The sequence below is a fragment of the Artemia sp. Qi Xiang Cuo genome, chromosome 14, assembly GCF_049724085.1.
Source record: "Artemia sp. Qi Xiang Cuo chromosome 14, ASM4972408v1, whole genome shotgun sequence".
In the NCBI taxonomy this organism is placed as follows: Eukaryota; Metazoa; Arthropoda; class Branchiopoda; order Anostraca; family Artemiidae; genus Artemia; species Artemia sp. Qi Xiang Cuo.
The window spans coordinates 62,223,446-62,239,143 of record NC_142807.1 but is presented as its reverse complement, the minus strand read 5'-3'; the positions used below and the strand labels follow the sequence as shown (position 1 = coordinate 62,239,143).

The following is a 15,698-nucleotide window of genomic DNA, read 5'->3' as shown; positions in this document are numbered from 1 at the left end:
TTTAGTAAAACCCCCTCCGAAAAAAAAATCCTGGGTACGGCTTTCGGTACAAAGCATTGGGTACAACAAATACTTAAGAAACTCATCGAAATCAGTTTATTTGCATTTTTGTTATGTCTTTAGGAGTCGGACAAATATTTCGGGGGGGGGGGGGTAATAATAACCTAATAGATGTTGAAGATACTGCTCCGGGTCCTAAATAGTCCTTAAATAAAGGAAACCATTTTTTTATTGATAGAAATACATATTCACATAACTTTTACCTTGTCTTTTCCTATTGATTAGAAAGACATAGCTTTGAAAAGTCTTGGTCTAGCAAGAGCCCCGCTTTACAGGCTTTTTAATGGCTCTTGATAAAGAGTTCAGAGTTCTTAACAATAAGTTAAAAACAAAACAACTTAAACACAGTCTCCCCCGTAAGGCTTCACGACCAGGAAGGAACAGCGGATAAAAAAAAAGAAATATACAAAGAAAAGAATATGAACAAAAAAAAAAAAAATCTTATCTCCCACATCAAAATTTCCTAAAATCACAGGCTAGGTAGGGGAGAATTTTTTTTTTGACATATTTTATACTAATGAAAAAATATTGTCCGAATACAACACCTATTATACAATGTATAGCGTCATTGCGATACTATCATGTATCTTATTTTCTCTTTAAATGCATATGAATGTGACGTCATTCACCTGAAAAGTCCTTTTTTTTCAAAATGGAGGGTATAAAGTATAGTCAGCCGAAAGGTACACCAGCTACCCATGGCCCATCGGTGGGGCCTGCCGCCCACATTGGGAATCATGGGTTTAAATGAAGAATGCTTAGTTTCCTGAATAATAATTCTTGCTTTATTAAAAAGTTTCAAAAGTGGTTTCAGTAACGAGGAAAAGGTTGACATTCAATCAACAGGACAATATGAAACATAATATTGAACTAGGCTGTAGAAAAGGATTATAAGAACCGACCCTGGAAATAGACCCTGGAAATCTAACTTTCGAAGGATTCCGAGATCCCTGGAGATAGGTCAATATGATACTTAATAAAAAAATTTCATCAAGCACGATGCCTAAGAAACGATAATGGCGATTCCTAGAAAAAGATATTTGTAGCAATATTTGTTTTCCTCTTGTAAAATACTTAAATTAACTACAAAATCTGTTAAAATTAGGAAATGAATACACTGTTGATTGGTTGTAATTTTTTTTCTCTTTTTTCAAAACTTTATTATTTACAATATTTCCTAGAAAATCCTACATTTCCGGAGAAAGTTGTTGAATTATGCCCAAGGAAAGACCATAACTTACATTTGTATATATTGCTGCTCCTGTAAGGGTCGGCAGTGATGCGGGACACGTGTAGCACACCTCGGATGAAAGCGATAACCGCAAGTCCGGCATATAAACCCTTGAAACAATAGCTTTTGACAACATTCACAGTAGGCTAAAGAAAAAAACGTCTTACGTACCTACAAAAAGGAAAGTAAATTTCAATAATAGGATTGGGTAGCCACAAAACTGTGATGAATTTTAAAGCAAGGAATCGAAAAAACAAAAATATATACATTTGAATTGATTTTCGATTGTATGTTAAGTGTTACTCTGCATCAGATATGAAATAACAACATAGAGAGCCAGATGTCAAATTCTTTTAATATAATTATGAAACCTTGTCTTAATTTCATTGGTACCACTTTTGTGATGCATATACGTTAGCCAATCATCGTTTTTTCAAAACACTGGCTACGCTAAAACAGAACATTTAATTTATTCATTTTGGAATTAGAGCAGAATCGAGTAGCCCAGCCTTACGTTTCAAGACTAAATTATATCATTTTCCCCTCAAGAGGGGTCGTATCGGTTCTAGTATTTATGGCACACGAAAAATTAAACAAGATGGAAAATACCTCCGGAAAGCTAAAGCAAAATGCATGGAACAAGAAACAGCAAAAATCACACTAAATTGGAAAGGAAAACGTTGCACAACGTAACCTGCTGTTAGAAGACAAAGCAGAATTATAATGGAATGAAGGAACGTGTTATTTTAGCGTGTGTGGGTCTGTGATCAATAAACAGGAAGAAGAAATAAATTTTCAGTATCTATGACACGAGCAAAATTACAAATGATGCCAAATGACTCTGAACAGCTAAAGAAAAAGGCATAGAGCGAGAAATAGCAACAAATCATATGGAATTGCAAACAAAAATGCGACTTAAAACTAAAGAATAATATGATAATTGTGTTGCTGCGCAATTTATGTTTCAGAAATTACAATTGAATGAGGAACGTGTTATTTTAGCGTCTGTAAAGTATAAAAGGAAGGAGAAATTAAATTCACGTCAAAATTTCTTAATTCAACTGAAATTGCTGACATGTCGCAATATGACTTGAAACTAAATAAAAAAACATAATCATGGCAATGTGCATTTTAGATATTTCAGAGGGCATTAGCACTGGAACATTCCACGCTGTTACTAAATTATATGAAAAAAAAACAATTGAAGCAAAAATATGACGACAGGGAAAAGCTGGGAAAGAAGTTTTGTTTGATATCTATGACGTCATGCGAAATTACACATAATATGTCTGCAATTATACTACACCGAAAAATGCCAAGAAACACAAAAGTTCCAAATAAAGATAAAAGTGCAATAAAGATAAATTTGTTTATGGATAACAACAAGAGATAAATAAATCGTATTAATTATTGTTAGTAAACAGTTCCCCTGTGAAAAAAGAAGCCAAAAATCGGTGTTTGTTCTTCTGAGATCTTTGTTGTCTGAAGGACAGCAGGTTTTAATGCATTTTGAATGCTTCCTCAATTGACAAACTCAATTTCTAGATGATTCTCCTTACAGAAAAAAAACTAGGCAACTTGTGATAATAACAGCTGCTGGGAGCAGAGCAGCTTTTCATTTTTTATTCTCCCCCACCCCCCTGTTGTTTTTTTGTCAGTGTGAAAAAGAATACAGTAAAAGGAAAGGATAAGTAGACAAAAGAAATATACAATAGGATTTTAGGCCAATAAATTAAAACCCTCCATTATTCATATTTTAGAAATGTTTTCCTTTTATATTTCCATGCTGTATTTCAAAACCCATTTCTAACATTTTACACATTAGGATTCAATGACACAAACTTACTGTCGCACACGTCTAGATTAAAGCTCACTTAGAATCTTTATGAAGCTAAAATACCTACAAAATTATGTCAAGTAGTCACAGTCAAGGAAAAACTTTCTTTTATAATTATATAAAGTTCACCTCTGTCCAATATAGAAACATCAGTATTGGTAAATGATACGATTTTGCATCTAAATAGTAATATCGAAAATGCTCTCACGAAAATTTTGAAATCTTGTAAAGTTTACAAATTTTTGTAAACTTGATCCCCCTTCCTCCAATCAATGGGTTCCTATAACCAGAACACTTACCATAAGAACAAAGAGTATGAGAAACTTACAAGAGGATACTGGCGCTGTGTCAAAAAGAAAAATCTCCAACGCCATCTAGCATTTGTTGAGTTTAGTTTGACCCCGAATTTGTCTTTTTAGCTACTTTAAAATGCAGGAAAGGGTAAAGAAAAGCAGGATTCGTCCGCGCTAGGCTTATGAACTTGAAGTCAACTTAACCTACCAGGATTTTCTCAAGCCGACTTGGGCCTAAATCAGTGGTTCCCAAGCGATTTTAGGCCATGCTTCACCTAGACCTTTCTAAAATTTTGATGCTCCCCTTGTGATATATAAATTTTGTTATTGATAATTTTAGGTGTATTCACCTAAAGGAAGCTTAAAAGGCCATAACCTTTGTATTTTTGGGGAATCATACTCCAGGCACATTTTATGTTGATCAAAAATATTGTCTCTATAAAATACCTTTTATACAATGCATGACATCATTACAATACTATTATGTATATTTTTTGCTCTTTAAACGCATATGAATGTGACGTCATTCACATGAAGTCTTTCTTTTCAAAATCAATGCCCAAAAGTATAGCCGGTCGAAGATGCCCGTCCTGCGCATGACTCACCAAAATGCTATGCCCCATTGGTGGGGCCTGAGCCCCATTTTGGGAATCAGGGGCCTAGATTAAGGTATAATTAAAACCTCTATAACACTAAAATACTTACGAAAGTATGTCGAATACTCATTGTCAGCGGGAAACTTTCTTTTATTCTTACATAAACTTCACCCCCTTCCACTGAAGAAATATCCGTATCCCACGGCAAAGGTATATCCTGATCAGGTCCCTTGTAAACACTGCACATATTTGGCTCTAATTCCCGCAACTTTAAGGGCTTCGCCAATGCTTCACGTAAAGATTGACCTTGTTTCACTTGCACCGTTGTCCTTTGTTGATTAGGTAAGTGCGCCCGAACCACTGACCTTAGTGGAGATTTAGGTGGTTGAATTCCGTTAAGCGGCGGGCCAGGGCCAGAATTTCCGCAGAGCCCATTGGGAAGTATTGATGGAGGACCTAGAAGAGGCTTATTGTTAGGTTTGTTGTTTTCTCAATTTATATACTGAAAGTTTCACAAAATTTATAAAGCGAATTAGTTTATTAAATAATTTAAGGAAAGTGAAGGAAATAAAAAAAAAAAAAAACTTTTTCGCATGCTGACCAATGGTCAGCGTTGCGTAGGTACCAATCTCCTGACTCAGTGCCTTCGACCGGGAGTGCAATACGTGGTTGGGGACAGATCATCCCACACTTCCCGTGTTTTCCCCCAGATTTCTCGAGTTAAGTTTTCTAGGTTATAAATCCCAAAAATGGGTGAGAAACCCCTAACATGTCACCCTCAAACCTTGCATAAGACTGACAAATTTGACCGGCAAAGCTGACTGAATCGACATTCTCCGATTTCAATATATATATATATATATATATATATATATATATATATATATATATATATATATATACACATACATATATATATATATATATATATATATATATATATATATATATATATATATATATTTATATGAAACAGATATGTGTTTTTGCAACATTTAATCATTCTATCCAGTCCATGATTTCTTCCTTATTGCATAATACTAATCCTCAAGTTCTTCAGCAACCCCATATATTGTCAATATCGGGTGGTCAAGATCGGGCTTTAAAGAGGGTTAGGAAAGCAAGTGCTCCCGATATGGATGGTCTGTGGTACAATCACTTCGCCATTAAGTGTCTATTATTGTTAAGTAAACCGGTTATGTAAATTATGTGCTCATGGGCCCTGTTGACGTCAGACTACTATTATAATACACAGAGCTGACTTCACCGTTTGTTTATAACCTCCAATCCGTCACATATAGCAATATGAAATATTGAAAACCCTTATATATTCTTCAGAGATAAAATTCACCTATAACAAAAAATTATTCATTCCTGTTGACGGGTTTCCGCAGTTTGCCCTACATATGAGCTTTTGATTCCTGTTCATGTTTAGTATCAACTGTGGCAATCATAGGCAACTTTAAATCCTTGAAAATCGTCCAAACAGTGCACCAACTAAAAGCAAAAATGAACAAAGGGACATACAAACTAATGATATCATCATAAATGTCTCCTGCTGATCTATGTCGTCCATGCCAGAACCTTACAGCCCAAGCCAAGAATAAAGTAATGTGGAGAACAACCATAACGAAGAACGGTATCAGCACTTCCGCCTTAACTTTTCGGACCCATTGAACCAAATTACGTTCAGTATCGATTGGGGCAATCAGAGGCAATTCTAAGTACTTGAAACACGTCCAAACAGTGTACCAACTAAAAGTAAAACTGAGTGAACAGCCATATAAACCAATGATATAATCATAAATTTCTTCTGCCGATCTATGTCGTCCATGCCAGAACCTTCCAGCCGAAGCCAAGAATGTAATAATGTTAAAAACAACCGCCCCAAGGAACGGTATCAGCAGTACAGGCTTAGATTTTTGGACCCCTTGAACTAGCATGACGGTATACAGCAAATCAAAGAAATAATTGGCTCCAGTGATAAAAATTTTTAATTTTGAAAAAATTTGAAAAAATTGTACAAGTTAAAGCCATAGCGAATGCCATGGACCACTGTATAGAAAACTCCAATCCATATTGTGGTTGTTTTCACACGATAACCGTGTATCCATTTGTTTTTATCATGAGTTGATTTACTGGTTGATGTAGACCCACTTGAAAACATTTTTCAATTATTTAGCTTTCTTCTCATACTTCTCGAAACATTTTTCATCTTTTACATTTCTTTTGATTTATTTGCATTTAGTGTTTGACATTTCATTCGAACTCTCTATTTTGTATTCTTTTTTTGTCAGATTGTTACATAAAATATTAATGAACTTGCAGTTTTTTCAAAACAGTTTATTTTTCTTATATTATTTTTAGCTTTTGTGCAAACGAACTTTAAATTAGTTTATTTTGCCTTATGACGTATCTCCCCTTAAGATTTCCTTAAAGTTCGAAATTAATATACACAGTCGTTCCTGAGTTACGCTTTTTTGATAACCCGTATGCATATAACGTGTGTTGATTTAGTTCAAGAGTAAAAACTTGACTTGGTTAAAGAAGGATAACTGCAGTTTGAAAACAGAAATTATAACAGTTTCATATATATGAAACAGATATCAGTTTTATGAAAACAGAAAACAAGAATCGCTTTTCTATATAAATGAATATAAATGAATGTTCTGCCATCTTTCAAAATGGGTCCTTTTACCTTGAACTGAATTTTTTCACAAGCCTTCAAATTCGCGGCAAAAAAAATAACAAAAAACATATCTTAACTTGAAACATCAAATAGAAACTCGCTAAGTAAAGTGACTAAACTTGTAAAGTGACGAAGTGAAGTGACTCGCTAAGTAAAGTGCCTTCTTAAAGAATTAGGCTTCTGCCACATGACATTTTTGTCATTTAAAGCGAGAGCTCTATTCCCTTTCCAGAATTTTCAATAGGGTAATATTATGCAAAATCAGAATTATTATTGATTTTCTTAAGCAATTCTTAGAAACCTGAGACAACAATATGCTACAAAACAATGGTGAATCAGAACAAGCATAGTCTGAAATTGTGCATGCTAGATTATCATCATTCGTGCAACGCCATATCCAGGGGGGGGGTACCGGGTTTAAATTCCCCCTTAAAAAAAATATGCCATTTTATTTAAGCTTACATCAACAACAACTTGTCAAACATAGAAAAGCTTTCCCAGTAGACCGCTCAAATTATTAAATAGAAATTAAATCCTATAAAGCATTCTAACATCCTGATAAAAATCCTTCACATTTTGATTTACGCTTAGAATTGAACCGCTTATATAACTGAAGACGCCCCATTTTTCAACTGATTTAACGAAAACCAGTTTTCTTTTGGTTTTCCAGAATATTTTTTCCAGAATTCTTAAAAGAAAAAAAAACAGTTATGAACTCATTTTATAATACTAATACCTAGGTTAGGTGACGTATTTAATATATGCTCTGCTTAACCCCCCCCACTCACTAGTGTGCAAATATATAGACCAAATTTGTTTCTAAACTATTATATAAGCATCCTATTTTATTTTATTTCATTAGCATTAACCAAACTTGACTTTTTAGAAAGGCCCGCATAATGCAAGAGTACCCAATTTCAAATAGGCCAATTTTAGTAAAAAGATCTGTCTCTGGTGTGTGCAATGACTTGAAAATGTAGTGAAACGAGGATATTAGTATTACAAAATGAGTTCATAATTGTTTTTTTTTCTTTTAAGAATTCTGAAAAAAATTCTGGAAAATCAAAAGAAAAGTGGTGGACGAGCCCATACAGATTTAAATACAGTCATTCTGGATTGGCGATTAGTCATTCATGCCAAATCACCTTATCTCAAATTAGGGGGCTCTGTTGAAACACGATCACAATTTCAAATACTTGCCGTTTGATAATTTGCCAAATTTTCCATTTTTACACAACTTAAAATATTAGATTTTGCCCTTCCTTTAGCCTACTCTTTTTTTTTTTTTTGCAAATCAGAATCCTACTCTCAAAATGATCATTTTCATTCAGTGTTTTTAAATAAAAATTGTTGTGACTTTCCATGAATACTTTTTTTTAAAACAAATTGCTTTAAAAGTAATTAAAAAACACAAATTATATAAAAGCCACCGTCCCTTCACTGAACCAAATTTTGAGTCTTGGCCTAAAGTCCTAGGAAAAAAGGGTATAACCCAAAATAATAGATTTAGTTTTTTAGAGCACTCTATTTTAACAGATCAGAACTCCACCCTTAAGCGGACTAACTTTTTCCATCGGTACCTTTGATCAAAACTGCTATAATTTTGTCAATACTTTTTGCACGACAAACTCGCGTAAAAGCAAGTGAAAATAAACAAACTATGTGAAACACCCGCCTCCAAGACAAACAAAACAGCCAAAAGTATTACTAAAAGGGTACAAATACAAATATTACACTCTGTCATTACGGCATCCCAATGTAGCAATTCAGATTTTTACGGTTTTTCACTCAGCACGTTTTAAAATTGTTATGAAATCTCACGGAAACTTCTTACACCATTAATTCGTACGGAAGTGAGTAGGACTACATAAGGTTACGTGACTACTCGTTCGCGGCCCCCTACTCATACGGCCATTACCCGTTAACAAAGCCGAAAGTATTCATAAAAAAAAGTACAACCCAAAATACTAGATTCTACACTCGATTTTAACACATTAGTTTTTCACCCTAAAATTATCCAGTCAACACATTCAATTTGATTTCCCCATATGATGACACCACCTTTTACTTACTACTTAGCTCTGACTCAGGCTGCCCTGTATCCTCCAAACCAGCAAAGAATTCTTCATTGTTCCCAAAGCCGCAGGAAACATCTGGACTATGCTGACCATTGGAAGCCAGACTCAATCTCTCCAGCAGTTCCTGCTCACGAGCCTTTAAATCATGAAGCTTGCTCGTCATCTCATTATATTCCTAGAATAAAAAAAAAATCCACATTGCATTATAATTTTCTGGAAAAAGGCCCGACTTCACCAGTTTTTCTGTAGCCTTCTACGAATAACTAAGGCTCCCGGCCCCCAAAAAACAAACGTGATATTGCCTACCTTCGCTTACTAAGGCCGGCAGCTGGGGTTTTCAGCCCTTATAAACCAAAAACTATGTAGCTGCATACGGATATCCTTTTCATTAGAACTGAATTCCAAATTTTCCCTAATTTTTAAGATATACATGGTTGTGTAAAATCATATTTAACAAATTAAAGCAACCACATTTCATTTAACCAATTAAAGTAACCACATTTCATTTAACCAATTAAAGCAGTCACATTTCATTTGCACTGTCCTCAATACTTTTATCTGCTGTGAGATCAGAATCAGATATCGACTGCCTAATATAATATATTATTTATATAATATGATTTTCATATTATATCGACTGACTGCCTAATATAATGTAATATTTGTATAATATAATTTTTATATTATATCGACCGTCTAATGTAATGTAATATTTATAAAATACAATTTTTATATTACATCAACTGCCTAATATAATGTAATATTTATATAATATAAGTTCTTTATTATATCGACTGCCTAATATAATGTAAAATTTATATAATATAATTTTTATATTATATCGACTGCCTAATATAATGTAATATTTATATAATATAATTTTTATATTATATCGACTGCCTAATATAATTTAATATTTATATAATATAATTTTATATTATATCGATAGCCTAATATAATATATTATTTATATAATATAATTTTTATATCATATCGACTGTCCAATATAATGTAGTATATATATATATATATATATATATATATATATGTATATATAATATAATTTTTATGTTATATCGACCGCCTAATATAATGATATCTATGTAATATAATTTTAATATTATATCGACTGCCAAATGTAATTCAATATTTATATAATATAATTTTTATATTGTATCAACTGCCTGATATAATATAATATTAAACATTATAACAGCACAATAGTATCTATAATATTATATTATAATAATATTATAATAGCATATTCCCTGCAAATAAACACATGGCTGATTCAAAATTCAAAAAACTATCATTTTCGTTTTTGATAAATTTACAAGATACATTATAGGAATTAAACAATGTTAGTGCATAGTTCATTTCTGCCTTTAAACAAAAGGTTATAAGTTAGCATATTCATTAAATATTGTCTTTTTGTCTGTGCGGTTTCTCAACAGTATCACAGATACTTTCTGTGTGTTTTTTTTTATTTGATATTTGTAACCTTAGGATTTACTAGTTTCTGATAAACGTATATTTAGCGTAACATACATATTCAACTGTATATTACAGGAATCGAAAAATATCTTTGCATATGTACTTTCAATGGGTGAAATTTTTGATGGTGATTATTCTTCCCTAGAGATAAACTTCTTTCAGTTCATTTCTGCCTTGAAATAACAGGTTATAAATTATTAGATTCATTTTAAACTCCATTTTTTCGTCTTTGTGATGTTTCAACAGCAACACAGATAGGGCCATATCCAAGATTTCTTTTGGGGAGGGGGAGGGTTTACAAATGGATTTTTTCAGGGCGGGGAAGGGGTATAAAAAGCTTGAAAAAACGCATCAAAAATTTGTTTATTTTAGTTACGAATTTGTTACGCTTTTACGAATCGGACAAATTTCGGGATGGGGGGGGGGCAAAACCCCCTGGATACGGCCTTGATCAGCGAGCTAAGATTTCGTGGTTTTTAATTCCATATTTGTAAACAACCATAGAAATTACCGGAGTTCCGCTAGGTAGTAGTCAAAAGCAAAGGTTCTAACTTAATATTTGCTAAAGGAAAAATTCATAGTCGTTTTCTGTCGGAAGCTAAAGCTTGCCATGCAGAGCAATTCCGGTTTATAGTTGCAGATGGAAAAAACGTGCGATTTTGCGATAAACCGACAGCTGTTATTTTATCTGAAAGAACATTGACTCAATTCGTGTCAGATTCACCCATTCACTAGGACAGAAAAGAGATATTATTTAGAATTTTCTTAGAGGAAAATCTAAATTCGCTTAGAAATAGAATAATTTTTCAATTTGCAAGCACTTTCAACAACTTATCCAATAATAAAAAATAAAAAAATCAAAGCAAATTTCAGAAATTCAATTGGGCAGACGGATAAAGCGGGATCTCGGGTATCGATAAACAGTAAAAATTGTCATCTTACGTTAAGACATTAAAACTTTAGGACAAACATACTGAAAACTCGCAAAACGGAACATTGACCTTGAACACGTAGGCTATTTGTTACTTAGTTCTAAACTGTCTCTGCAGGTTGACTTTTTGTTTAAATTGGAATATTTTTCGATTACTTTCATTTCACATTAAAAAAAAATTCAGTTAAACTTTTTGTTTTGTTTGTTATATATATATTTTTTTGTTTAAACAAAATTAGTTTCAACTAATATCTTTTGATCATTACTGTTGAAATCAATCTTTCATATAGGTTTAATTTTTGTTTTTTGACATGAAGCGCTTCGAGCATTTCGGTCTCCGGTTTTAGCGGTGGCCGGCATGGAAAATACCCCCCCCCCCCCATGGAAAATAAGATTTTCAAATTCCGTAGGGGGAAGGAATTTTGTTACTTGTGTATTATACGCCATGAAAACTTGAGAGCAAACCGGTTTCTTCCTTAGTTTCTTTCAGCTTAGCATGAAACAAGACAAAGACAAGTGACAAAATAGGTGGGAAACACTTAATTTGGGCTATATATATTGCACATGAGGGGGGGGGGAATTGCAAATGAGGGGGTAAGTCAGAAAACAATTCTTACTTGATAATATGTAGAATAACTGTATCTAACATATTTTGCATGTAGACCCGTTATAATTTACCCCCACCCTACCCCTAATGTGCAAATATATAGCAGAGTGGAGGAAAGACATTTTGCCCCCTTTTCCCAGATAAAAAATTCTAAGTTTTCCCCTTCCCCTTTTCTCTGTCATGAGGCAAAACAGGGCATGATTACCAGACCACGTATAAAATTCGTCACCTTCTACCTTTACCTTTTATTACGTCTCCTAGTGACATATGTACGTTGGTGACACATATCAGACATACGTCATTCTTTAGTGACAAATTAAATATATAAAAAAAAACAAATCTTTTCAACTGAAAGTAAGGAGCAACATTAAAACTTAAAACGAACAGAAATTATTACGTATATGAGGGACTTCGCCCCCCAGTCAATACTTAGCTCTTTATGCTAAAGCTCAAATTTTGTTCGAATCACAAATACCTGAATCACAAAGGCCGTTTAATTAGCATAGACAGTTCTTTTGAAAGTACTGAAAAAACTTTAGAGTAAAGAGCGAGGTATTGAATAGGGGGTGAACCCCCTCAATCACGAAATAATTTCTGTTTGTTTTAAGTTTCAATGTTGCTCCTTACTTTCATTTGAATAAACTTGTTTTTTATTTAAGTTCTGATCGTTTTTTAAATAATGCGGGGAAATCCGGCGCCCCCTTCATAGAAATGCCCCTTCCCGGAAGGAAACATCCTCCATGGAAAGATCCTCCCACGTAACCCCAACCTCCAACCCCCCACCCCACCAGAAAAAATTCCCTCCTGAAAACGTCTGTATACTTTCCCAATAACCAATACTATATGTAAACAATGGGCAAAGTTCATAACTTGCAGCCCTTCCCCCGGGGACTCTGAGCTATTAAGTCATCCTCAAAGACATGTTTATTAGATTTTCAACTATGCTGAACAAAATGGCTATCTCAAAATTTTGCCTGGGTGACTTCAGGGTAAATATATATATATATATATATATATATATATATATATATATATATATATATATATATATATATATATATATATATATATATATATATATATATATATATATATATATATATATATATATATATATATATATATATATATATATATATATATATATATATATATATATATATATATTAGTAGTTACCTATTCTGCACTTTCACGGATAAAAGCGATGTATCCGTGAAAGTATAGGCACTTGAAAGTTTAAATACCTATCTATGCCTCAGGCGTATGTTTTACTGTAAACTTTCAATGCATTGTACGGTTACCAGGGTCATTTGCAAAGAGGTACCGTTTCTATAGATGGTATAGTAATTTGAAATATCATATGGAATTTGCTTGAAGGTATATACTTTGCGTACGCGCCCATACCAAACAGGTTGGTTATAATCTGTTCTGGTTCAATTTTTCTCTGGCACAATTAACTGAATTTCTATTTCATGATAAACAAGTTTTTTTTTAGGTTACATCCGTGTCGGAAAAACCGATGTCTCTTTTTAGTTTTCTTTACATTACATAGTAGTAAGAGACTTGAATTCAAAGAGAATAGTTTTTATTTGCAAGGATATTATTAGATGAAAAAAATGAGGGGTGCATTTGCATTATTGGAGATTAATGATGGATCTAACAACAGTGATGTAATTACTTATTTAGTTTACGAGATTTGCGAATTTTTTTTTTGAGAAAAGATATTTGCGAAAAGATATTTGCGTAGACGCTTACAAGGGGCATTGCTAGAAAGTATTCAATAGATTAATTGAAAATTAACGATAGAATGACATTGTGACTTGACCTAGCTTTACCTCGCCGATGTGGTCTTTATAATACGTAATTAATGTTTTAAAAATTTGTTAAATTAAAAATTACCGGGCATCCAAGTGGGAGGCGGGGGGGTGGGTTCAGCGAGGGGGGAGTGGCCCGAGGCTTCGGGGCACGCGGCGACCGGGGCCCGGAGGGCTTTCGGTTATCCCCGGGGTCTGTGCCACGGGGGGGTAAGGTGCCCGGGGGGTACCCCTTTTTTTTTTTAGTAAATAGGGCTCCCTGTTTTCAGAAACGCTTCACTATAAATAAGGCTATTGTATCTTTATGAACTTTCTGTGCGAGGCAGGGATAACTATTTAGTTTAAATAATTCTAGGAGGAATCGTGTTTTGTGGCTGGTGTGGAAAAATGGTAATTGTTAAATATTCGGGTAAACATTCGACTATAAATAAGGCTATAGAGTCTTTCTGAACTTTCTGTTGGCGGCGGGGTTAAGTATTTAGTTTAAATAGCTCTAGGAGGACATGAGTTTTGTGGATGGTGTTGAAAAATGGTCAGTGTTGAATATTTGGGTAAACATACGGTTAAGAAACGCTTCACTATAAATAAGGCTATTGTGTCTTTCTGAACTTTCTGTGCGAGGAAGGGATAACTATTTAGTTTAAATAATTCTAGTAGGACTTGAGTATTGTGGCTGGTGTTGAAAAATGGTACTTGTTAAATATTCGTGTAAACAGTCGACTATAAATATGCCTATTGCGTCTTTCTGAACTTTCTGTTGGAGTCGGGGGTAAGTATTTAGTTTAAATAATTCTAGGAGGAATTGAGTTTTGTGGATGGTGTTGAAAAATGGTACGTGTTGAATATTTGGGTAAACATACGGCTAAGAAACGCTTCACTATAAATAAGGCTATTGTATATTTCTGAACTTTCTGTGCGAGGCAGGGATAACTATTTAGTTTAAATAATTCTAGGAGGAATTGAGTTTTGTGGCTGGTGTGGAAAAATGGTACTTGTTAAATATTCGGGTAAACAGTCGACTATAAATATGGCTATTGAGTATTTCTGATCTTTCTCTTGTAGGCGGGGGTCAGTAGGTAGTTTAAATAGCTCGAGGAGGACTTGAGTTTTGTGGATGGTGTTGAAAAATGGTAAGTCTTGAATATTTGGGTAAACATACGTATAAGAAACGCTTCACTATAAAGCCGGCTATTGTGTCTTTCTGAACTTTCTGTGCGAGGCAGGGATATCTATTTATTTTAAATAATTCTATGAGGAATTGAGTTTTGTGGGTGGTGTGGAAAAATGGTACTTGTTAAATATTCGGGTAAACAGTCGACTATAAATATGGCTATTGCGTCTTTCTGTACTTTCTGTTGGAGGATGGTGTAAGTATTTAGTTTAAATAATTCTAGGAGGACTTGAGTTTTGTGGATGGTGTTGAAAAATGGTACGTGTTGAATATTTGGGTAAACATACGGCTAAGAAACGCTTCACTATAAATAAGGGTATTGTGTCTTTCTGAACTTTCTGTGCGAGGCAGGGATAACTACTTAGTTTAAATAATTCTAGGAGGACTTGAGTTTTGTGACTGGTGTGGAAAAATGGTACTTGTTAAATATTCGGGTGGTTTTTCTTTACTTGATGGTCATTAAAAACGAAATTTTTGTGTTAAATAAGTAGTTTTTGTATCTTTTAAAAGAGCTTTACGGGGTTTGAGAGACTCAGTTGCCTAATTCCGTGTGGTTTTCCTTTACTTGGTGGTCATTAAAAACGAAATTTTTGTTTTAAATAATTAGTTTTTGTATCTTTTAAAAGAGCTTTACGGGGATTGAGAGACTCAGTTGCCGGATTCCGTGTGGTTTTTCTTTACTTGATGTTAAATAAAAACCAAATTTTTGTGTTAAATAAGTAGTTTTTGTATCTTTTAAAAGAGCTTTACGGGGAGTGAGAGACTCAGGTACCGGATTCTGTGTGGTTTTTCTTTACTTGGTGGTCATTAAAAACTAAATTTTTGTGTTAAATAAGTAGTTTTTGTATCTTTTAAAAGAGCTTTACGGGGATTGAGAGACTCAGTTGCCGGATTCC

General features: G+C 33.7%; 1 protein-coding gene across 1 annotated transcript in view; it reads right to left on the bottom strand.

Annotated features, from left to right (window-relative positions):
• Positions 1 to 15,698, bottom strand: part of Raf (serine/threonine kinase raf oncogene) — a 101,093-nt gene that overhangs the window by 43,416 nt on the left and 41,979 nt on the right. Inside the window, exons 3-5 of the mRNA XM_089100011.1 lie at positions 8,779 to 8,959; positions 4,127 to 4,473; positions 1,302 to 1,462 (exon numbers count right to left, since the gene is read on the bottom strand). Coding sequence (XP_088956137.1) covers positions 1,302 to 1,462; positions 4,127 to 4,473; positions 8,779 to 8,959 — 689 coding nt within the window. The remainder of the gene's footprint in view (positions 1 to 1,301; positions 1,463 to 4,126; positions 4,474 to 8,778; positions 8,960 to 15,698) is intronic.